At 41.9% G+C, this 25154-nt stretch overlaps 1 protein-coding gene and 1 long non-coding RNA gene across 23 annotated transcripts in view; one reads left to right on the top strand and one right to left on the bottom strand.

The window, feature by feature from the left end:
• The first annotated feature begins 4308 nt into the window (after positions 1 to 4308).
• On the top strand, positions 4309 to 8429 carry LOC146962023 (uncharacterized). The gene is made up of 3 exons (XR_015035264.1): positions 4309 to 4636; positions 6079 to 6266; positions 8318 to 8429. It is a non-coding gene; the product is annotated as an uncharacterized LOC146962023 (long non-coding RNA).
• A 454-nt stretch (positions 8430 to 8883) lies between these two features.
• Positions 8884 to 25154, bottom strand: part of epb41l2 (erythrocyte membrane protein band 4.1-like 2) — a 65362-nt gene continuing 49091 nt past the window's right edge. For 3 of the 22 annotated variants that reach the window (XM_085771448.1, XM_085771428.1, XM_085771429.1), the window contains exons 15-25: positions 24270 to 24314; positions 24063 to 24098; positions 19789 to 19962; positions 18955 to 19149; positions 17141 to 17209; positions 16082 to 16738; positions 14698 to 14826; positions 14291 to 14389; positions 13846 to 13926; positions 12532 to 12645; positions 8884 to 12240 (exon numbers count right to left, since the gene is read on the bottom strand). In XM_085771448.1, coding sequence (XP_085627574.1) covers positions 12541 to 12645; positions 13846 to 13926; positions 14291 to 14389; positions 14698 to 14826; positions 16082 to 16738; positions 17141 to 17209; positions 18955 to 19149; positions 19789 to 19962; positions 24063 to 24098; positions 24270 to 24314 — 1590 coding nt within the window. In that variant the 3' untranslated portion in view covers positions 8884 to 12240; positions 12532 to 12540. Of the gene's footprint in view, positions 12241 to 12531; positions 12646 to 13845; positions 13927 to 14290; positions 14390 to 14697; positions 14827 to 16081; positions 16739 to 17140; positions 17210 to 18954; positions 19150 to 19788; positions 19963 to 23190; positions 23251 to 24062; positions 24099 to 24269; positions 24315 to 25154 lie in introns of all 22 variants that reach the window. The other 19 variants (XM_085771450.1, XM_085771436.1, XM_085771433.1 and 16 more) reach the window with 18 other exon arrangements.

Here is a 25154-nt window from a genome sequence, read left to right as displayed (position 1 = left end):
ATTATGTTCATTCCTTAGACAAGAGTCGTGTTTGCTTCTGTTTTCTACCAATTAGACGTCTACTACCCTTATCAAAGTTGATGCTGCCTTTTAACTGCACTGGCAGACAGACAGAGAGATGAGGCAGAATATTAAAACAGGTCAACACTGGACACTCACAGCAGTAGATACAATTGTTTGGGGGTAAAAACCAAACAAAGGACACGGCGTGTTGAGATTAACCCTGATGATGAACTCTGTCCAGCCACAATCAGCTATCACCCTGTCCTCCTTGTTGCCCCCCCCCCTTCACCCTGAAACACTTGTGTACATTTTCTGAAACTCTCCTTATTTTCCATGATGATTAGGTTTTGGCAGCAACAAGGATCCCAGAAAGAATATAAGCTATAATGAGAAGGAAACACACCGACTGAAGGAGTCGTTGGCTTTTACAGAGATGCTGGAGCTGTTATGAAGCTAAAAATGATCCTGTTTCTTCAGTTGTTGTGTTTGTCTGGAGCAACTTTGCAAAATGACCCAAAATTCCTTGTAGTTATCAGGGGAGCAGTCTAATGCGATGTGGAGGAAACATTTAGCCAGAATTGTGGCCACTCAGAAGAGATTTTCCGTCAGATTTCAAACTAGAGTTTCATTTCCTCGTCCCACAAGAGAGCCAGATAAATGTTTCATCAGTCATGTCTAATAAATAATGAACAGTTGCACTTTGTCCCTTTTGTATGTCTCCTCTGTTTCCCTGTTTTATTTTCTCACTGTATTGATTGAACTAAACATCCTGTTTTTCGGTATAATATATATAAATTAAAAAAAATCTTATTAGGTCAATGAAAACGACAGAAACGCTTCAAAGAGGCCTCACAAGGCTCCACAAACAGAATAAAATCTATCTACTGATCAATAAGAGAGTGGACACACACACACACACACACACACACACACACACACACGCACACACACACACACACACGCACACACAATACTGATCTCTTTGAACATAAAGCAAGAGCACAGAACATATCACTTATGACGCACACACACACACACACACACACACACACACACACACACACACACACACACACACACACACACACACACACACACACATGAATACTGATCCCTGGGAACATAAAGCATCAACACACACACAGAGGAGTGTCAATCAGGACACAGGCACTCAGGCACATAAATACACAACACACACCTCTCCCAAAATAAAACCATTCTCATGATCAATCAGAGAAACAACAAAGCTAATCAATTGTATTGATCTTGATGACAGCATCACTCAATTAGCCCACACTTCTCAGAAGCCTGAGCCTAATTACGCCCATGATTCTATCACCTAAAGCCTGTTTCTTCTCCCGTGAGGACGGACCAGACCAGTGGTGAGCGTGAATGAGTCTGACTGAGGACTGATGCTGAGATGACACACACAAACCTCCAGCTCTGCCAAGTGAGAACAAATGTGTTGGCTGCAAATACACAACACAATCCCCTGATACTCCTGAGGTGGTCGACGGGGAGCTCAGAACAAACAGACCTGCTTTAGGTTAAATATTACTCTGTTAGGATCAAGCAGTGTGGTATCAACAGCAGCTACTGAGCCAGGTTACACACACTGGTACAGTAGCTGCATGCAGAGATTAAAGGGGACATGTTATGGAAATATCACTTTTCGAAGGCTCTTTAACATATATTTAGGTGTTTGTCTTGCCTTCCGGCTCCTGAAATGTGCAAATTGACAAAAAGAATCTGTAGTTTTCAGGCTCCCTAGGATGAAATCCATGTGGTTTTATGAGCTGCTCCCTTAGGTGTCTGACAATAGCCATGTTTCCATCCAAAGTGATTCGAATTACTGGGAAATGCGCATTAAAAGAAATTTGAATCATGTGTGTTTCCATCTACGGTCTTTGCACCCCTGCCCCCGGCCTGACGGACGGACGGTCTGATTTGAACACATTAGCGCGATTTAGCGCATATGTTTATTACCGTCATAACGCGACCCGTGTGTGTGTGTGTGTGTGTGTGTGGGGGAGAGAGAGAGAGAGAGAGTTGCGCCGCCCCAGACTTTATTAATGATAAACGCTGGATTCGCTGGTTGATAAGTTTGGTTTTTACTGAGGAGGAACTATGAAGAACTGTGCAGTAATCACATATGAAGGTGTGTGGGGGCTTTTATTTTGCCGTGGCGATGCGCCACAATTAATTAATTGTTGTGTGACAGCGGAAACCCTGATGTTGTCTTGTGAGTGAACTGCAAACATGGGAGCAGATGGGGTGAAAGTGCGCTACGTCACACTTGATTCGCATACAGCTGCCCATTCGAATCAACCAAAACCCGGCCATAGCGAGCGTATTTCATTTTGTGCGAATCAGAGGATTTTAATGCGAATCACGGCGTTTCCATCATCATTTTCCGATGCGATACATCTCGATGCGCATCTAAACAGCTGATGGAAACGCACCTAATGATGTAACTAGTTTTTGAATTTGCATAATGGGGCGGGGCAAGCAGTGGTTCATTTGCATTTAAAGAGACAGGCAATGAAACCAGCTGTTCTGAACAGGGCTGTTTTGAGAGGATGAAAAGAGCTGTGATGTTTGATCCTTGGAGTATTTTCACCGACGCATGTCACAGTCATGTCTTTAAGACACCTGGGAACTATTTTAATTTGTGGAAAAGGGGCAGAATATGTCTCCTTTAACATTAATGTGGACAGTAACATGGACAAGTCTTCTTAGACCATGTGATATATAACAATTCAGTCTTTCAAAGAAGCTACGGAATGCAAAGAAGAAATGCAATGCAAAATGGCAATTAAAAAAATCTTTTGTTCAATCTGTAAAATCAACAGGATTACGTGTAGTGTTTACCTACCAGTAAAACGCATCACACCTCAGTTCTTTATTCACTAAGAGCTGCCATCCTGGCTCTGTTGCTTCGATTTCTGTCACTTTTTATTTTATTTTACTGAAGTTACATAAGTAGCCTGCTACCCCTGACCCCGGGTGTTAAACCATGTCATAATTTCCCAAAAGCCTCTCTCCCTGTAATGTCCCAGTTGCCCTGAAAAGGTAGTCCTTCTAACAATGTCCTCTAATCTCTTATGTTATAAACACAACAATGTCTGAAGCTCTTAGAGTGACTGTTCAATAAACAGCCGTTAAAGAAACATTAGCTATGTAGCAAAGGGTGACTCATAGTCATCAACAGAGTCTCTCAGCTCGCAGCAGCTCTCAGCTCATTGTCTTGGTCAGGACACAACTTAAATCCTCTGGTTCTCATATCAACCTTTTCATCCATCCATCATCTACACACTGTTTATCACACAGGGTACATACTGTACACCCTGGACAGGCCGCCAGTCTACTGCAGTGCTGACATAAAGAGATAAACAATGAACACACACACACAGTGTTGGGCAAAAGTAATTAGTTATAATTATTAGTTACTTTCCCCCAAAAGTAACTGAGTTAGCAACTGAATTACTACATTTTAAAGCAACTAATTACCAGATAAAGTAACTATTTCTCAAAAATGCTCAAATGTCAAATTACTTGGACTGCCGCCCCTAACGCCCTTTTTATCTGGAACTAATCAACTTACTTACCAGATACACATCTTTTTTCTAACTAGTTGATGGACTGACAAAAATGTGTAGGCCAAGTAACGTACACCTGACAGAACTTTTGAGTCAAGTAACAGTGAGGAACGGTGCATTTTTTTTGTCTGTAACAGTAACGGCATTATAACGGTGGAAACAGTAACTTCTTTGATTACTCATTACTGAAAAATGTTTTTATTTTCAATTAAAAAGCTCTGTGTCCTAACTCTTTAATACTGTGACTAGTGGTCACTACCCAGTGAGTCAAGGTTAATGCTATCAACTACCTGATCTAATCAATGCTGCCACTGATCAGAAAGGTGTCAGTGTGTTAGTGATGATCAACACACAAGAGGCAGAGACAGAGAGAGATACAACAGTAGCAGCACACAATCAATAAATGTGTGTGTTTAATGACACAGTGAGCAGACAGGTCTAAGGTTCAACAGTCACAAACAAAACACACACACACACAACACAAATGACCACTTTGCCCCTATTTACATGTTTTGAGGACCACAGACCTGTAGTAACCCCTCTCACACACCCTATCTCTGTATCACACTCTCTCTCTCACACACACACACAGATCACACACAGTATTGCTAATCTTCTTAGTAATCACAAGGTTTGACTGTTGGAACAGAACAAAGTTCACATCGTGCTCCGATCAGAGTGAGAGCCAGAGACAAACCCACAGACACACACACAGACATGACATTAGAGACATGAGGAGAATCACAGCCTTTTCCTCTGGACTGAAGCCACAATCTTTTCTCTCTAAGGAATTATTCCCTGGATTGTTTCATTGTGTGACACTGAGAATTATTAAAGTTCCTTCGAGGACTTGAAGTTATGAGACTGTCATCACCGAAGGTTCACCTTTGACCTCCATTTAAATGCTACTAGAGGGAATTTATCACCAGGAAGAACAACAGGACAACTATGGAGTAACTCACTCTGAGTGTTTCTGTGGACATTCATCTCCACCTACGTTCATTCAAATCTGCATTTGAAGCAACCTGAAAACTGTAAGTAGATATGTATGCAATATGTTTTTGTATATCTGATAACTGCTCAGGGCTGCACTAGGTGCTGGATGTTATTACATTTTGTGCTTTTTGACAATTATATTATTCTCTCTACCTTTAGTTCATTTATAATTTAGCAGGAGGGAACATGCACGCAAAAGCTTCAATTTCATGTGTGGAAACAACTTCAACAGTAAAAAAACACACTTAAGTTACATGTGTGTCTTTTTTTAAGTATATATTTTTTTGGCTTTTCGTGCCTTTATTTGATAGGACAGTTGAGAGTGTGACAGGAAATGGGAGGCAGAGAGGGGGGAATGACATGCAGGATAGGGCCGTCCGACGCGGGACTCGAACCGGGGCCGCCTGCAGCGAGGACTATAGCCTCAACACACATGGGGCGGGTGCTCTACCAACTGAGCTACACAGCGCCCACATGTGTGTCTTTTGGCTCTGTTTGAATTGCACCTGTATGATGGGACTGAATATAACGATCACCACCTTTCCTCAAAATCTAAGTCACAATACATTTCATGGAGTAACACACACTGCCCCTGGTTCTTGGAGTTTACACACATCATTAAGACAGAAGAAGTAGTATCTACAGTATCATGGAGGTGACAACTTGAAGGCCTGATCAAATAAAACTAGAAAAACTGTGCTGCTGACTTGAACTTCCATTACATTTACCGTAGTTACTTGACAGATGCTTTTATTCAAAGTCAGGAACATCAGTGTATGAAGACTCAGCTCAAGTAGTATTAGATGGAAAAAAGATAAAAGGGATGAAGAGTGTCAGTCTGCATTTCCTTGGACAAGATACTGAGATCCACACTGCTGCCAATATGGAAATGTTGTTTATGTGTATAGTAAAGTGCTGTTTCAATGTGTGTGAATTGGTAGTAGTGGTTTCATGTTGTAAAGCCCGTTGAATGGCCAATAAGACAGGAAAAATACTACTACATGATACTACAACCAGTCTACTGTAATCAAACCATTTTCTATTCAAATCACTGAAGTGAATGCGAACAAGACTGAGCTCAATCTTAAAATACGAGCTACAACAGAGTCACCTTGGAATCTGAGCCAAGAACTGGTTGTTATGAAAGAAATAATGACCTGAGACTGTTCATATTTCTGAGTTATTATCAGACGCTTTTACTCATTTTCTACTCAGCCACCTCTACTGCTGAATATCACACTGTTACTGTTACTTGGGTAAAAGCATCTTCCCAATGATTAAATGTTCTAAAAATGTCTCACATTTAGCATACAGGTATAGTCAATACAATACTCTTGAAACATTATCATATAGACCTAAAAAGCAATCTCAACAAAGCCTGTCAATACCTTTGATCAAGAAATCGTCAAATCAATGCTTAGGGACATGTTACCTGATCATGTGTCAGGGATCTTATTCTCCGGTTTCCCTCTCTCTGCAGAAGCAGGATGGAGGTGCTGAGTGGCCCCTGGGCTGACGTGGCCCTGCTCCTCAGACAGACCATCCTGCAGTCAGACAAACAGACAGACAGTTGTCTTCCTCTGCTGCTGGTCGGCCTGCTGCTCTTCCTGTCAGTCAGTCTGCTGCTGCTGCAGCTGATCATCTACCTCAGCTGGAAACTCCGACAGGGTCGGCACATTATTAACTTTTCATGTCTCTTCCATGTTCAAACCACTTACTATGTTACATTTGCGATGCTGCTGTGTCGCTAAATGGAAATTGTGAGGAGGAGTCTTTCTCCTGGGCCACACATACTATAAATACATACACATATCTCCGCACTGTGAGGGTTTCTGGGTAAAATGTGCTCCAACAAGGAGACTTCACTTCATGGTTTCAGTTGCTATGGCCACCAGTACACACCATTTTGTCTATATTGGGAAAATGTTCTCATTTAACGCTGTAAATAAAAAAGTTGCATCTGCAAGACATACACACACACACACACGTTGCCAGCAACCAACTGCGTCTTATCGAGGTCTCATATTCAGATTGGCCTCCGACTAAAAACAGCTCATATCTCTTCCAGGTACAAAGACAGTCTGAGCTCTGAATAACAAAAAAATATACAAAATAGATTAAAGACCTTAGAACTTGGTTACATAATGGCAATTTAGGAATAAAACCAATTTTTTCTTTGAAGCTTATGATCACTGAGAGTATTATTGTACTGGCCTGGTTTCTTTGAAGTGTTTATCTTTTAATGTGCGACAGATACAGTGTGTATGTGAGAGGGCGACTGGTCTAAGGTACTGAGTGAGAAACCTGGAAATATGGCTTTTTATCATCTGTGTATTCACATGCCCTGGTAACAAGTGTTTTTTGACTTTTACATAAAATACAAACACTCACACTGTGTTTCGGTGAGCTCCTCTGAGGCCAGTCATAATCAGCTGCAGCTTATTTATATTAATGAAGAAAAAAACTTGTTTCTATTTGAGCTTTGTGTTGACTGGGTGTGTTCTTCATGACAAACACCAGTCATTACATAACGAGCAGACAGGTGCTGCAGTACAAACCATAGACTGTATGGTAGAAACCATGGTAGAAACTCACTCTATGATGGAGGTCCCTTTCCTGTGGGGGGTCGTCCAGCCGTCACCCTGGCAACGCAGCAGCTAGGAGGAACACAGTAACAGCCATTATGGTTTCAAATTTGAGATACAGTAAAACGTAAACATAAACAACATGAACATTTCCCGGGCACAAAAATAAACAAACTCATATTGACATAAATCTTTAAAAAAAAAAAAAAAAAAACAACCTCTGTAATTTAGTTCGTTGTTGTGCTCCCATGTGAGCTACAAACAGTAACGTTAGCTTTGTGCTGAGCTAACGTTAACTTGAAAAAGCTAGCAAAGTCTGCTGGTCAACGTATGTAACGTTAGCTAAATAAAGTAGCAGACTCACTGTGTAACTTTGAAAGAGTAAATAATATTTTTCATCAACACTGCTCACCTTTTTAAAATAAGAGTTTAACTGTATTGAAATATTTCATTACCTGACTCATTCATAGGCCTAGCATCATTATCTGGAGAGGTCGCGCCAGGTGCTCTCGCTGCGCATGCGCGCACACACAACAGAGCCTTGACCATAAAAAAGACCTTGACATGCATACTAACAAAGATGTTCTGTATCGTTGTTGGTTATTTGATGCATGTAAACTATTTGTAAATGTACAATAAGTCACAGACACATTTTGTACAATTCTATTATTATTACCAATATTGTAACGATGTTACAAAATTACTAACGGAGCTACTTTTTCCTGTAACAGATACCGTAATCAAAAGTTTCCGCCGCCAAAATGCCATAGCGTTACTGTCAATAAAATCCGCCATTATATCTATCGCTCTGGCCAGGCCTACTTGAATCAAGAAATCCCGTGCGCGCAGGACCGGCCTACGGAGTGAGTTAGTTCCAGATAAACGGGAGGTTAGGGCCTATTTGAGCAATAATAAAAAAGAGAGGGGGGGGGGGGGGGGGGGGGGGGATTCAGCAGCATCAGTAGCATAGATTTTCCTGGTAATTGGTTACTTTTATAATGTAGAAACTATAACTAATTAGTTATAGTTAAGTTAACATTTTAACGTGCCTAACACTGGTGGTTATAGTTCAGCTACTTCATACTCTGACCATATACATGGTCAGTCATCCTGTGTCGTTTCTTTCTCCCCCAGCTGAAGCAGATCTGTGGAGGGTTCCACAGGACAGAAGCGCCCTCCGCAGGAGGAGACCCGGAAGTACGCACCTGAGGAGGCGGAGCTTTGGGTAGCATCACACACCTGACTGCTGGACACCCACACTTCCCAACAAGAGAAAAACCTTGTAGAAAAAGAAGAAATATCCAAGGCACTCTCTGTGAACAGTTAAAAAGCCTTTATTGCTATGGCTTGGTCATGTTAACCTTTAAAAGATCCCTATGCGTTTCAGCCACACGCCTTTGTCAAGGAGTCACAGTTTTGAAGACAGAAACCTGGCCAGGCCTGTCAACACCGTCAAGGTGGTGGTGGTGGGGGGACATTCAGTTTCTGCCTCCAGAGGATGAAATATGAACATGTACAGAAAATCATTAGCTGCCATCGATGACCTGTTCCTCTTGAAACCCTCAGGGAAATGTTGAAGCCGTCTACACAGCTGCCCTCTAATCTTCTCTGACATCTGTATGAAGGATACATTACACCTGTGCTGCTGCCTGGAAGAAGTTTAAACAGTTATGTGGTGAATAGAGGAGACCAATCAGATGTCAGAGTATAACAATCCTTTATTTAAACAGTGTTACACAGGGGGGAGTGGCTGTGTGGGGAGACACAAGACAGTTAAGCTGCTAGATAGAAAAACTACCAGTGATCAGTGGTTGGCTAAGAGAGAGCAGTGAGGCTGCAGGGTGGTTTTCCAAAGCTCATATAAAGTTTATAAAGTTTTGATGCATGTGAGTTTTTACTTGGTTAAAATACAAAACTGTGCTGGTTTTAATTGACTTTCTACTGTAAAACCGAGCCTGAGATTCAAATGTAAAGAAAATAATTAGTGTCAATTATAAAACATCTCCTTCCTCTGCCCGCAATCAGAAAGTCCTGACACGGTGGGTCTATCAGATGACAGTGACACTGTCCTCTGATAATGTGGAGATCCCTGACAGTTTTAAAATCAGCTGGCGTAGAATCATCTGCTTCTTATCAACGTGTAACAGTTGCTGTGATAACTGCTGAAAACTACCCATAGCCCTATCCTGTCCATGCTGCTTTTTTTTTTTAGCTTAATAAAAGTTTCTGTCATTCATTTGTCATTAGGTTATTGTTGTTGTTTTTTGGTGATCTCACATAAAATCTATGAGAAAAGTCTTCAAACATTTTAGAAAACCAGACCTGCCGCCCCACAGCTCAGAGCCCAGACCCCAGAAAAAGGTTAAATCTGTGGCCTAGAGTACAAAAAGGAAATGGTGGCAGAAAATTTGATTTGTAATGGTGTTCCTTCAAAAAACAGTGACAATGTTATAAATATTCAGGAGGGGGGCACAACAAATCCCACCTTTCAACAACTAGATCAGTTTCACAGGACGACAAATTATGAGAAAAGCTACAAATATCATTGTTTTTTTTGTTTTGTTTTTTTTGAACAGTGAAAACTCCCAAAGCTGCTCAGTGCTGCACCATTTGTTTTGTTTTTTTTAAATCCTTTTCTGCTGCTTTGTCTCTAGAGGTTAAAGCTTCCCCAGAATCTGGAATGTCATTTAAATGCATAGTAGAGGTCAGACCAGTGTTTCCCAATAAAAAGCCCGGACAGTCGTTACCACCCCCTCAGTCCAGAAAGAACGTTTTAAAATTGTTTCAAATCAGGAGCTGAACATTCCTCCATTAAAAAAAAAAACATACACACACACATGAATGATTCTGTTGGGTCAACTAGGTCCAGTCAGAGAGGAGGGTTCAGATGAACCTGGGCCGGTCCAGGTGGAATGTTTTTATGTAAATCTTCTTTCATTCCTATTTACCAGATTTTTACAGAATGTGATTTTGTTTTCGCTGCTCACACTGAAAATCTGTTGCCAGCTACATACTTTGGACCAAGCTCCTGGTTCTGCCTCATTTAATGCCACCGACACTTAAACAGTCACATTTTAGTGGATTCCTGATGAACATTTGGCTACAAGGACAGAAAATGAATAAAACATCATGAGAGTCCATGTCGTTGGTTTCAAGAGCACTTCAAGCCCTCTGATACACTTCCCTTCAAGCTGCATTTTACTGTTACACTGTAACGTGTCCCCCCACAACATTTGGTTGTGGTGAAAACAGTTACAACACCGTGTCGGAGATGGTCTCATCTAGACACGCCGTATGAGCCGAGGTAATCTATTCACTCCCAAACCAATCAACACAGTGGCCTTCTATTTAAACTTGCTCATAAAATCAAATATGTGAAAACATGCTGAGTTTAATTCCTTCTTATTAGGTCCCACAGGTTTTGTTGATATAAAAAGAAGCTGGGGATGAAATTAAGAGCTGAAACTATGGGACAAACTGGCTTCGAGGCAGAATTTGCAAACTTAGTCTAGACTGTTCATCTGAATTAAGGACAGAACTGGTTTAGGTCGTTCGTTCCAGCTGCATGTCCTCATTTTGGTACCTGTGCTGGTTGGAGCACAAAAGATCTTTTGGAGTGATTGAAATTGCAGATTGTGTTGAGCACCATCCTAAAGATATTAGAACAGCTTTAACTCACTACAGGATGCAAATAACATGACTACAAAGCAAAAAGGCCGACATGCAAATAGTGTTCAAATTCTTTTTCACTCCCAAATCGATGATGCACCACCTCTATCTCCAGATACCACTTCTGTTCCCTGGTCCTCTTTCCCAGTTAAAGCAGTTCCCTGCACCCTCACTCTCCTGTGACCCTGTGGCCCAGAGGGAATGCTTCATGTGGTACAGCGGGGCAGGTCCGGGGAGAGTGTTCAGCTGGGTAAGAACTGGATTACTGCTTATTAACCTTTGTTTAGTTTACTGTACAGAAAGTTGTGTACAGCAGCTTAAAAGTTCATTTTCAGTTCTCAATCCTAAAATAAAGTAAAAGCCACAGACCCAGTTCAGAGTCTCTCACCTACTGTAAATGTTAAAATAAAAAGTGAACTGATAATGAACTCACTCAGCTGCCAGTCAACACACAAGGAATGTGGATGAATAATAACTATACTTACAGGAGAAAAAAAAAAAAAGATAGAACCATAAAAAAAAACAAAAAACAGGTTGATTGGTTTTTACTGCAATGTTTTAAGTTACAGCTCCCTAATCTCTAATAATGTGATCATGTGACACAGCTGGTCTCTGCTTTATCTGAAATGTGTTTAAATGGCGGAGACTGATGGATTTTATTCCCAAAAAAATGAGACCAAGTTGCGTCTCCCTGTTCCCTGGAGCATTATTGTTACTGTAAAAGTGTTTGAAATGACTGACGCTCAACTTAATGAAATGAGGGAGGGAGCTGTAATTTAACAAATATATATATTTTTTCTGTTCAGGAATGCACCAATAGCACTTTTCCACCGCCAATACAGAGGCCAAGTGTTAAATTCAAAAAAGGTCAAAGCTGCTTCAACTTGCTTTGAATTTTGACAGTTACTGAAGGTCAATAATGATGAAATAATCCATAACAATGATGAAACAATCGGTACAATGACACAGTCATTTTAGTCTTGTATCGCATCAGGATTGGTTATCAGTGCATCCCTAAAAGTTTTATTTGAACAAGATATGACAGACACGCTATCTTCTCTCTTTTTGTAAAACAGTTAAAGAAAAGAAAAAAAAATCTATTAAAACATAAAAACACGCTACAAATGTTAAGCTAACAAAGTGGTTCTTCTGTGTTCCCCCAGAGAGGAGATTATTTTTCTTTCACTTGGTTTTGGAGCAGGGGACAGAGATCCACCACAGACATGTAAGAGACCAACTCCCTCTGTCTGAGCCTCCTCCTCCTCCTCCTCCTCCAGCTCTCCTCCTCCTCCTCCTCCTCGTCTTCAGTCAGTCACAGTTGGTAGTCGTAGGGTGATGAAGGTTGTTCAGTATCAACAGAGGAAACAGTCGTGGTGGGCTCTTCAGCTCTGGAGAAAGAGAGTAGTGGTGAATCAGCCTCAGTGTCGTGATGACTGATGCTCAACATCACTGCAGCTTCTACTCAAAATATTCTCCTTGTCCTCCACACACACACACACACACAGACCTCAGATCAGCCGCAGCCTGAACGTAATAATGGCTGGTGGTTTTAGCAGCTTCATGTGTGGGAGTTTTTATTTCATGTCTTTTTTTTTGTCTCTAGCAAATGAACCCCTACGTGCACTCTACTGTCACCATGAATAATAATAATAATAATCAGTTACTATTATTATTATTACCTGATTCAGTCAATCCTCCTCCTCAGCCAGTTCAGTTTCTTTATGAACCACCACTCTGGTAACAGACATGTCAGGATGCTGCTCTTTGGCCTCCTTAATGGCCTGGGCCAGTGCCTGCAGTACCGAGGGGCAACCACACAGTGGCAGCACCGAGCACGGCAGGCAGTGGAGTTGTTGGTGGAGGAAGGAGAGGAGGGGAAAATGGTGGAGTTAAATGAAAAACATAAAGAAGAAGCACAAAGAAAAAATGACAAAAATGCAGGATTCACAGTTATTGTGATTTGTGTCATTTTACTTCTTTGGGTTGGGATGTAGTGGGATGTAAATCATATGAAGTAAAATGACTTCATGGAGTTGTGACAAAAAAGTAAAAACATTCACACAGCCAACTTAAATAAACCAGTAGGAATGAGATCCTGCAGATCCAGGTCTGAACAGAAAGAGACTCTTTCAAACATACCACATGGATATTTTGAGGGTGTCACATACTTCATCACAAAATCTGTTTCCCTTGAGATACACAGTTGGTGTCATATTTGTGAAACTAACATTAATAATTGCCCATAACTTTTAAATATGAAGTAATTATCAAGTCATCAAATCATCAACAAATATAAAAATGTGGGCTAGAATTTATTCATCAGATGTTCAGGGCAGTCTGTTTACATGTACCGGTAGATGATAATATCTTGCACAAGTGTTTGTCTCCATATTAGGGAAACTTTGGTGAAAACTGGGGGATTGATAATGATCATAAATTCTCAAATGAAGCTGAAAATCTACACAAAGCAGGGCCAACGCAACTAAAAATGTCAGTGTCACTGTCCAAATATATCTGGATGACACCAACTCCAACGTGATCTCCTCAGTGTTGCTTTAGCATGAAGTATTCATCACATCCAGGGCAGCAAAAAACAAAATACTGAGTTTTCTCAAAGACAAAGACAGAAAACTGGTGAGCAACAAAACTGGACAGAATGGAAAAATTGAGTTAAAACACAATTTTCTAGGTGTATGGATGAAGATGTGAAGAGATGGATACAACAGACCACAGCCAGTGACTTGTGGGTATTTGTAATTAGTGATTAATGAATTAAATTGTGCGAGCAACAAGTCACCAGATGTTCATTTGGTCCCTTATGTCTGAGAAACTAAAAGAAAAAACCTGTTCATACTGATCTCAATCTGGGGCTCAGTGTTCTTCTGTCATCAGCAGCCAGCTTCATCACTTCCCTATCAGCGATCCCTCATGTGTTTTCCCTACAAACCAAGCTGCTGAGCTCACAGACGACAGCTGTGTGTCTGAACACTGACCTGGTCGTGGTCGATGTCACAGTCGCCGGTGATGACGATGCGTTTCTCAATCCTCGTCTCTGATAGGCCGCCCTTTAACGTCTGGAACAAAGTTCACAAACACAAGAGCTTTGGTGGCGGTCGCAGCGGCTTCGTCATGAATATTCACGGCCCAGTCGGGAGCTGGTGATGTAACAGCTGAGCAGATGAGTGAGCTGCTGCTTAAATAAAGTCAATTTGGACACAAATACTGTAAAAAGGGCACGATTGTACTGCTACTGTTGCTATGGGGATATACAATAGATGTGCAGATCAAACCATAATGAGCTGACAGTGTTGCAAACATGTCTTTAAAGTGAATAAATGTGTTGATGTTAGCGGAGCTTTTGTACAGCAATGTTCACAATCGTCACATTTCATAGAAACTGAACCAAATGCGTGTGTGTAGGCGTGTGTGTGTCTGTACCTTGGTAATGTGTGTGGTTGTAGTAGTACACAGAGATTCAGAGGTGATTGTCTGAGCAGTCATCAACACTCCAGGCTCGCCATCACCACTACCATCCAACTGATGATAGGGAGAGAGGAAAAGAGATAATTAGCCGTTGATTACCACTAGAAAACCCCTCTTACAGTCTTGATGTTTCAAATGAAATACGTTTTTCTACTAAAAACAAAACAAAAACAAAAAGCTCTGTCCCTGCAGGAGGGAGAGAGGAGTGATGGGGCCATGCACTGGTGCTAGAAAGGAAGCACTTTGGAACGAGGAGAAATCAAATCTAAAAAAGACTCAACATAGAAACAACATGAATCCTGGATTCTAACACAGGTAAGGAGAAGAGAAATAAAAGCCCCCTGTGGTTCTGAGGTGTGCACCTGTGCGGCTTCGTAAGTGATGGTCTTGGTTTCCGTATGTACGATGGGCACTTCTTTTGTTGCTATCTCAGTTTTCTGGGCTGCAAACGTGTCTGATATAGTCACCATTTCTGTCTTTACCACAGGTGGCTGGGGAGGGAGGAGAGAGAGACGTGAGGGGGAGGAGAAGAGGGTTAATATATTAAACCAGAGACAGTTAGGGAAACACAGAGACATGACTGTATCTAGAAGTAGCAACGTATATATATACACAACTCTTGTGCTTAGCTATTAGAAAAAAAATGTATCAAATAAAGTGTAGATTTCAAATCGCATTAGAAACCATTGTTTTATAAAAGGAGGTGATTCATTGTGCCACAAACAGCGGAACACAGAGCAGCAGCTGGAGATGTATGAACACAACACAGCCCTACAGTAACTCATGCCAGTCAACATCACCAAACGCACAACTGGACAGCGTCTACTTATAAAGGCCATGCAAGAGCAACAGCTACGACAGCAGCACGACTACAGAGACGGTCTTTGGTGTGTGGACACGGAGCCGGAGGTAAACGACACGGAACAAACATGAGCCCACAGAGGACAGACAGCGTCCATGACTGGCACACAACAACGGCAAACTGAAATGTAAAAAAAAAAAGACATGCAAAGATGACATTCAGATGAGCAGGTGGCGTTTTCCAACAGTGCTTGGCAATGACGATTTCCACAATACTGTTACCATGGTGACCACGACAAGCCAATTAAAAACACCAACACAGAGAGAGAGAAGCATCACTGCCAGAACACGCGGAGGACACACAAGTACGAATGCGCGCGTGCACAAACACACACACACACACGCACGCAAATACACACATACGCATGCACACACTCACACCAAAGGTGACAAACAGCATGCAGAACAAAAAAACACGTTCTAAAAGCAACATGCATTTCCCACTTAGGCCCCATTTACTTCACAACACTAGAATATAATGCAGAGTAGGAGGCTGTGACAGCAACACACCACACACTGTGCAGCAGGACAGGACTGTTGATAATGGTATGAAGACATAACATATGAATAAAAAACATAAAGACTGAAATGATCATGTAGGGCAGGGCCACTTGACACCAAAACAACAATGGTGAACTCTATGTTTGAGACTTTGGTCTGTTTTACTGGGGTTCTACTACTTGTGAAAGGTTTTAGAGCTTTGGAGGAGTTCTGACAGGAGCAGCGTGAGTGTGAGGATGTACATGAGGCTTAAATATTCACAAAGCAGGAAGGAAACCGGCACCGTGGAAGCAGGAGGGGACAAAGTGGGTGTTTTCTACAGATGGTAGGGGGGTCAAAGCCCAGGGGAGGGAAGCTCCGCAGTCGGCCCAGTGAAGACTTTACCTCAGAGCAACAAATAACCTGTGGCCGGGGTTCTGCTTCCACTAGAGAGGCTTCTCCGTTCATTCTGGGCTCCTCCTCTTCCTCGGCGTGGGCGGCCAGCCCCGCCGCGGCCTCCTCGGCCAGGGGGAGGCCGTTGGGAGCTTCATCGGGTGTCACCATTGGGTCGTCGGTGCTCTCCTCCGTCTCCTTCTCACATTCCTTCTCCTCCTCCTCCTCCTCCTCTGCATTGTTCTTCCTCTCTGGCTCAGTGTCCTCTTCCCTGGACTCCTCTACCTCTGGAGCCATCTCTTCCTCTGCGGGATGAGCGATTACAACTGGAAGGAAGGCATTGTCTGGAACTGAGATGTTTTGATCTTCCTCTTTCTTCTCCTGCTCTTCATCCTCTTCCTTCTCTTCGGGGATTTGTGTATGTGAGATGGAGACAGAGACGTTGGGGTGGTACTCTGCTTCCTCCTCGCTCTCGCTCTCAGATGAAATGCTCTCCTGCTTGGCAGGTTTTGCTTCCTCTGCTACCACTACTTCCTCCTCCACCTTCACTTGTGGTTCTCTTGTTTCCTGTTCTGCTGGAGAGCTGGTTGTAACTGTGACAAGTCCAGGTTTGGTTGCTTTGGAAACCTCTTGGACGACAACCGTTTCCTCGATTTCAACTTCGGTCGTCTATACACACGCACATACACACGCACACATGTACACGGAGTGCACAGACACGCACACGCACGGTGAGGTGCACACACATACACAACAAACGCATGGAGACAAAAACAAAAACAACATGATCATTGAACGTAAATTAAATAAAATGAAGTAGCTTCACTGAAAACAAATTAATACAAAAGCAAAATCAGAGACAAAAAAGGAGATGAAGATGTTCAACTGTGGACAAAAAGACATGAAGTGAGAAGAACAAGTCAGAAGACAGAAATGAACCAACAATGAATGGAAGGCTGTAAGAACATGAGATTTCAAGCTGTAAGTGGAAAGTGAACGAAGCATGAAGAGAAGGATGAAGGACGGACGGATGGAGGGCTGGATGGATTAATAGAAGAAAGTTAGCACCACCTTCGCGGGTTCTTTGGTATCAGAGATCGAACTATCAGCTGCAGCTGCTTCCGTTTGGGGCTCATTCACCTGCGTGACACAGAGGTTACCATGACAATTATCAATATTGCTACTGTTATTATTAAAAATCACACACAAGCATTCAAGTCATCATTATGAGCAATTAGTGACAGGGTGAGGATTGTTATCACAGCATGGGAGGGGGGATGACCAATTCCTCTCCCTCTCTGTCCATGGACTGTCTTTCATGCACAATCCATTTCTAGTTCATTTTCATACAGTGTCAAGTTCACTGCAGCAGGCAGAAAATAGGAGGTGGACAGAGAACAGAGAGGAGAACAGCAAATAAAAAAGAGTTGAGATGGATTGAAGAGAACATCCCATCAATAGAGGCCCATCTTTCCTTTTTGAAAAGACAAAAGAAACATGGTATTGAAGTCAGCAGTGTCGACCACAAAACACATGTCAGGTCAAAGTCTACAGAATAAACACATGGTGGTTTCTCATGATGGAAACTGCTGCTTCAACACCTGCTGCTTTTAACATACTTATATACTGTATTTCCTGAAGATGCTGGTGAAGCACAGATAAATAAGTGGGGCAGATTGTTATATTTGCATTCAGTCCACATACATGTTTACCAGCACGACACAAACGGATGACACATACACAGCTGTTATTTGTTCCAGATTAGTTTCATCATGCCCATTTTGCATCCACAGCTCATTTAGAATGAATGGTCTCTTGATAGAGACTAAGGATGGCCACCATTCATCCAGCATCCACAGCACCCACAGCACCCACAGCAGGCATTATGGCACCGAGCATCTCATCTGGTAAACATCCTCACTTAAAGGAGACGTATTATTTCCCTTTTTCACAAATTAAAATAGTTCCCAGGTGTCTTAAAGACATGACTGTCAAATACTCCGGTCTAAATACCCCAAGGATCAAACATCACAGCTCTTTTCATCCTCTCAAAACTGCCCTGTTCAGAATGGCTGGTTTCAGTGCCTGTCCCAGTGCCTGTCCCTTTAAATGCAAATGAACCACTGCTTGCCCCACCCCTTCTAGTGGTACCAGGTAGGGGTGGTATTATGCAAATTTGAAAACCAATGGCATCATTGTCAATAACTGATTATTAAATTAATCGTCAACTATTTTGATAATCAAATAATCGGTTTGGGTAGTTTGTTTTTTAGGAAAAAAAGGTCCAAATTCTCTGATTTCAGCTTCTTAAATGTGAATATTTCTGGTTTCTTTGATCCTTTATGATGATAAACTGAGTCTCTCTTTGGTTTGTGGACAAAATAAGAGATTTGAGGACGTCATCTTGTGGTTTGGGAAACACTGATTGACATGTTTTAACATTTTATTGACCAAACAACTAACCTATTAATCGTTTACATCATCGACAGATTAATGGATAATGAAAATAATCATTACTTGCAGCCCTAATTGGAAGACAACTGAGGGAGCAGCTCGTAAAACCACATGGATTTCAACCTAGGGAGACTGAAAATGACAGATTTATTTGTAACTTCTCACATTTTGGGGGCTGAAAGGCAAGACAAACACCCAAATATATGTTAAAGAGCCTTTAAGTGATATTTTCATAATATGTTCCCTTTAAGTGAGGCAGTACAGGTTGTCAGTTTACTTTCAAGGTGATTGATCAACTAATAGAGAATAAAAACTGTCCTGTATATTCTGTCAGTGAAACATTTGCTTCATGACTGGTTTTATTAATAAAACACATCTGGGTGGAATGAAAGTAAACTGACTCCCAAATGATTCAGGAGTAGCAGCAGCACCTCGGTGGCAGAGAGCGCAGTAGTTGGTGATATAAGAAGCCCTTGCGGTGCGGTAGTAGAGGTAGTAGATGAACATGTGGTTATAACAGCATCTAGTGTCAGTTCAGGGAAACTGCAGGCAGCCTCAGCAGCCGAGTCAAAGCCAGAGCAAGAGTGTCTACTGAAAAGTACAGAAGCTATCTCCTCTTCAAGGCTCTACAGCAACACACATACAGAGCACAGTCAGGCAGAGAAAGCACACAGTTAAACACAACAGTAACACAAACAGCAGAATAGGAAGCGCACACACTGAAGAATAACAAAAACAAAAATGAAGAGCGACGCTTTGCATTACATTGATCACAGGCAGAGGAGAGTATCGCAGGAGTCAGTAATGCACACAGCAGAATAAAACCATTTGCTGTTTCAACCAACATCTAACATGAACCCAGCTGAAAAGAGAAGAACAGTTGGTGACAGTTGTGGTTAGGTCAGTTTAGCAGGGAGAGTTCCTACAGAGGGAGAAAAACACACCGTAAAGTCCATTAAGTGACGGGAGAGATATGAACGAGTCATGAAAACCCCACCAAGGCAAAAGCATCAGATGAAAACCTCCACTTGAGGATAAAAGAAAGAAACAGAGCCAGGAAATTATGAAATATTTAAGAGAAGATAGAAAAAGGATTTTAAAAAAGGAGGCGGCAGGTTGAGGAGAACTTGAAAATAAATGAAAACACATCCATCCTGCTGCAGATACAGCGATCGGCAGCAAAACACGACAACTCGGCTCTGTGTCGCTGCCATCCGCTGGGAAGAAATTGAGTTGGTGAGACAGAAACATCCAGACAGACGTACCACTTGCTGCTGCTGCTGCTGGACACGTATGGTCGGAGCAGGAGAGGAGGTGAGACGTTTCTCCCACTGGTTGGGCTGAGGAGGAGAAGGAGGTGGCGCCTCCATAAAGGAGCGTTTTAGCTGGCTAATGCTAGCTTGGTGTTTCAGAACCTCATCTTGGGTCTTATCATGGTCCTAATGGGGGAGTGGAGGGATAAGGGTGGGGAGGGGAGGTGGGATAAAGGGGGATGAGGAAGGGATGGAGAGTAAATGAGATGAGTATGGTAGAATGAGGGAGGGTGGACGGCAGGGATGAGAACGGAATAAAAATGAGATGTGAGGAGGAGATGGGATGGGAAGGGAGGGAGCGAAGGAAGAGGTGGCAGGTCATGGACAAAGTGGAAAAGGAATAAGCAGAGAAGGCCGGAGTGAAAAAAAGGGTTGGACGAAGGAATGGGAGCATGAAATAGAGTGAGAGAAATGAAATGGGTAAAGGAATAAAGGAAAGAGGGAGGTATGGGGGAGGGAGGGAGAGAGGGAGGGAGGGGGGAAAAATAGGTTCAACAGGACACAGGAACTTTAGTCTGTCAATCAGGAGGGAAACAAGATGGAGGCCATGTCTCACTGAAGCCTTGTTTACGTCTGGAATTCAATCTTAAAGGGATATTTCAACACTTTGGCAAATTTGCCCATTGCCATAATCCCTATAGTTTCAGCAGTAGGTTAGGTTCGTTACCTTTAATTGTCGGTGCAAGCTGTTTTTAGATCAGCGGGGCAGAGACGCACGTATATGGAGGCATATGGTATTTCCGGCTTTCCCTCATCAAACTGATCAAATACACAATCCAACAACTCCAAAACGCTGAAACGCTGAATAGTTCTGACAGCTTGCACCGACAATTACAGGTAATGAACCTACTCCTAAGACTATAGGGATTATGGCAATAGGCGAATTTGCCAAAATGTTGAAATATCCCTTTAAATTAGGCATGTGTGCATGTACATCCACACTGTACAATCAGGCTGCAGTGAAACAGAGCTTCTCCATTTTGTTGAGAGGTTTTTTTCCTTCAGCAGGGCAGAGTGTGAAACATGGAGCTGATAGTGGTGACCTCTGTAACCTCTTTCTCTCTCCTACTTCTGCCTGTTTCTATCACTCCCTCTCTCTCTCTCTAACCTGTTTCTACCTCCTCGGCTCATCTTTATCATTTCATCTCTGTGGTTCCTGTGCCTTCTCCTCCTCCTCTAACCTCCATAGTCCTGACTAAAATGTCTTGACGAGACCGCACCAGAATCAAGAGGCTTTTCCTCTGAAGCTAACAGTCACATATTGTGTTTGATTGAATTTTCCTTATTTACTCTTATTCTACTCTGATTAAGAAAATACTGTGTGTTTAGTTTTCTAATACCTCAGTTTAAATCCGGTGTAGACTACAAATACCAGCTAGTCAGGCATCACTATCAGTCCCATGTTGAACAAAGGGATGTGCTGCTGTTGTTTTAGTATGTTATCGAACCACATCACTCGACTCTTGCAGCCAATCACCAGGAAACAGGAAGAGAGTTCCTCATACAGGTTAGGGAGGCAGGATTAGTCAGGTTAGACACAGCTGCCTGGCAATAATCAAACTCTTTGACCAGTAAAGGATTGGAAATACAACAAGATCAAACGGTCACAAAACAGCGTTGGACATGCACAGAGCATGCATGGAAATCACGTTCACACACGGCTGACCCTATTCACAAAGCAGCCATTGTGAACATCCGAGCTGGGAAATTTCCTGGAAGAGAAGGTCTCGTCTGTACCGATACAGACTTCAAATAGATGTTTCACATTTTACAGATTCAGTGTTGGAAACAGTTTAGTTACTACAAGATTTCAAAAACCCTCAGGGAAAATCAGTTACATGCATAACCTCAAGTTCATTCTGATCCGATCGATTCAAGCAGTTGGGCCTTATCATGTTGCTATGGTGAACATTTTGGTTTGTTTTGGTCTCCATCTATTCCTGAGGGAAATGTCTGGCTCTTAAGGCGATCACTACAGGTCAATAGGGTAATAGGTTTTAATTTATGTTTAAATATGTAAATGAGGCAATATCTAATTAAATGTACATATTTGTATATATTTCCAGAACAGAAATCTGAATAATGGATAAAGCCATATCTCTTTTTATCACTCTGTAAATGAGAAAATGCTGTCACTAGCCCCCCCCAAAAAAATCAAATTTCACCACGTTTTTAGGATTAAAATGTTGCATAAATGAGGCTGTGAATGACATATCAACAAACCCCTCTGTGAAAACCTTCAGAATATAGAAAAGGATCAAACTGGAAGTGCTGCTGAAGTGGAGATTTCTAGCTCAGAGTCTGAGGAAAAACTCATTTTGAGAAAACGGCCTTAAAAGACTTGTATTGTAAAAGGACAGATTGTTATTGTCAATCATACAATTACGGTTTATTGTTGATACAAAGGAAATTACTATTTTTGGAGACCTCATCGTGGTTCAGGTGAGACACGGCTTTACAATGATACCTGACATGGGGGTCAGACTAACTTTTGGTGAATTCAGGAGAAATCTACCAACGAAGGAGACAAAATGAAGTAAAATAACCACCTTAATGTGGATTTTCTATCATTTCTTTCCACTATTTTGAAAGAAGACAATAAGGAAGCAAAATAGCCCAAAATCTCAAAATTGATCAGTGCATGAAAAAGCAATGTTTTTGCCTGTAGTGTCTCACCTTAAGCTGCTACAGTACTGTAAATTCTCCACTAGGCAAACTTAAACACTAACTTGAACTGTTGTGTGATGAAGACCAGTTAGCACACAGTGGACTCATCCCACTAGTGACTAGGATGATCAAAGATGTGAGACTGGATCAAAACAAGTGGAGTTGTGAACTGTGAAGCCAAACCAATGAGGTGAAAGAAGCTTAATCTGTGCAGGGCCGGCAGGAAGTGCAGATTTAGATGATCATTCTCCACGGGTCATGTGGCTCCTTTCATATTACACATAATAACTGGACCCACACTGCATATCCAATTACTGATTTGTGCAGCTTTTAGCAAAGATTCTTTTTATATATCATCCGTGACATTCCAGTTCAATTTCCCAGTCCCAGCTGTTCAAAAGGCTGCCATGTGAATAAGGAATGTAACCTTGTCAGATATAACTTTTTCAATTACACAAAAATGACTGAAAATCTGAATACAGCTGAAGTTGAGTGAAGATGTGATTAACAAACATCCATAGACATCAACACACACATGCATGCACGGACACAGAGCCTGAGAGTGCGAGAGGGCAGCAGTACAGTACGGTAAAGTCCGGTACAGAGGAAGTTGTAGTTCTGATGGCGTCAGAGTACACAGAAACATGTAGTTCTTATTCTCAGCCATCAGACGACGCCAGTACCAACCTCCAACATTAAATTACTGTGCCTCACATAAATATTGTCCCCATGCACTCTCATTGGACTCTGGAAGGCAGACATACAGCAAAAAATGAAATGGAGAAAAAAAAACAAAATAAAAAAATTGAATTAAAGTTGACAAAATAAATAGATCAAATTAATTTACTCTGTTTCAATTGTACAAATTAAAACAAAGTGGTACAAAAATAATAATAACCATTGAATTGAATAAATCATAAATTATTTGATAATTATAACCACCAGAGTATGAATAAAAAAAATTAAATCAGGGGCAGAAGTGGTGACGCGGCCAAACGTCTCCAACTGTGATGAAGGAGATGGATACAAGCACCAAATGAAAAACATTACCCTGGTGAATAACATGGTGCTGGCACTTGTACCCATGTAAACACAAGTCAAAACATTCATGACATCACACAAACATTTACACAAACCGACAAAACCCCAATGTGCTTTGAGTGAAATGACAACAACAGTGAAAGAAACAACAAAGCAAACCAGAACTGTGAATAAACCACATCAACCACAGCAGAGCGACTGAAAGTGAAGAGTCGGGGTGAAAGTGCCCAGTCAGCTTTACTACTCAGGCCTCAATCTGCAACACCCATGTTAAATAACATGGTATACGATTGAAAAGCCCTGATTGTAAATTGGTTTAATATTAAATGTTGTTTTCTGCACAGATATTCCAGATTGGGCCTTCAGCAGCTGAGGACTGACCTCCATCTCCTCACATTAGGGCAACTTCACCCTACTAGAGTGAAACAGAACAGAAAACCAACACACCAACCAACACAGCAGAGCAAATGACCAACTGACCAAATACACAACCAAACAACCAATAACAGAGTGTGCACCTGAAAGAGGGCAGCCTCACTGCCTCCAGGTGAGGGCTGATGAGGTCAGAGAGAGAGGAAGGACAGGTTAGGATCACCGCTCCACTACACCACCCAACAACAACCATCTTCACACTAGGACTTAGAAATGTTCCTTTTATCACCCCCACTTTTTTTTTTTTTTTAAGAATTTGCAAAGCATGCTGGGTAAAGGCAGGCCTTACAGACCTGGGTTGGTGTGGCTTCAGCATCACCAGGGCTTAAGTCCACCTCCTGTCGCAGTCATGGCGATGTTAGACATGACAGAATGAGCAGGGTGGGGGCACGAAGAAAGAAAACAGTGAAATGGATGATGGGAAAAGCTAGTTTCTTCCCCAGCAACCTTTGGTGTTAAGGCCCGGACCCAGAAACCCATTACACATGAGAGATAATGGTCAATAAAGGGACTGGGAGGCAGCAGGTGCTACTGACTGCTCTTCACTGGCTGTGTCAACATATATTCTGATTCTATGAAACAAATATAGAGCAAGTTGAAAACCAAGTCAGATTCATCTCATCTACAACAAGTGAAATGCTACAACTACTGCAGTTCAGTGTGTGGTTGAGACATCGACGCTACTTTTTAGGCAGGGAGGTTATGGAGCCGTTCTCTGGGCACTACACCGTGACCAGCTTTAGTTACTCGGACAATGAGCACATTATACTGATATTCTTTCTCTAGTTCAACCAAGAAAATGCCAATGGGCCACCACAGACACACCATTACACATGTACTAAAAACCAAGCAAACAACGGACTGGAGTTCAGAGAGAGTCCAGAACCTCAGGGACCAGGGGGAAGTGTAACACTGTTTATTCTTAACATTCATTAGTAATAATATTCAGATCTGATACGCTTTAAGTGCTATAGGGTTGGGGGGGGGGGGGGTTGAGGGCATGTATCTGTATTTACAGTTATAACATCTAATCTATAACTAGTCATTCTCTGAACTACAAAGGCAAAATGCAGCAACATTTAGTCATTATTGCTAATTTATCTATTACTTTACAAGTTAATTTCATAATGTCATGTCTTTCAACTAATGATCTGAAAGGGCTTTATTAAACAACTCTG

This window comes from Trachurus japonicus, chromosome 24 (genome assembly GCF_045865225.1).
Source record: "Trachurus japonicus isolate A0001 chromosome 24, Traja_1.0".
NCBI classification, from domain to species: Eukaryota; Metazoa; Chordata; class Actinopteri; order Carangiformes; family Carangidae; genus Trachurus; species Trachurus japonicus.
The sequence above is the reverse complement of the archived record's forward strand: the minus strand, read 5'-3'. Positions and strand labels throughout refer to the sequence as shown.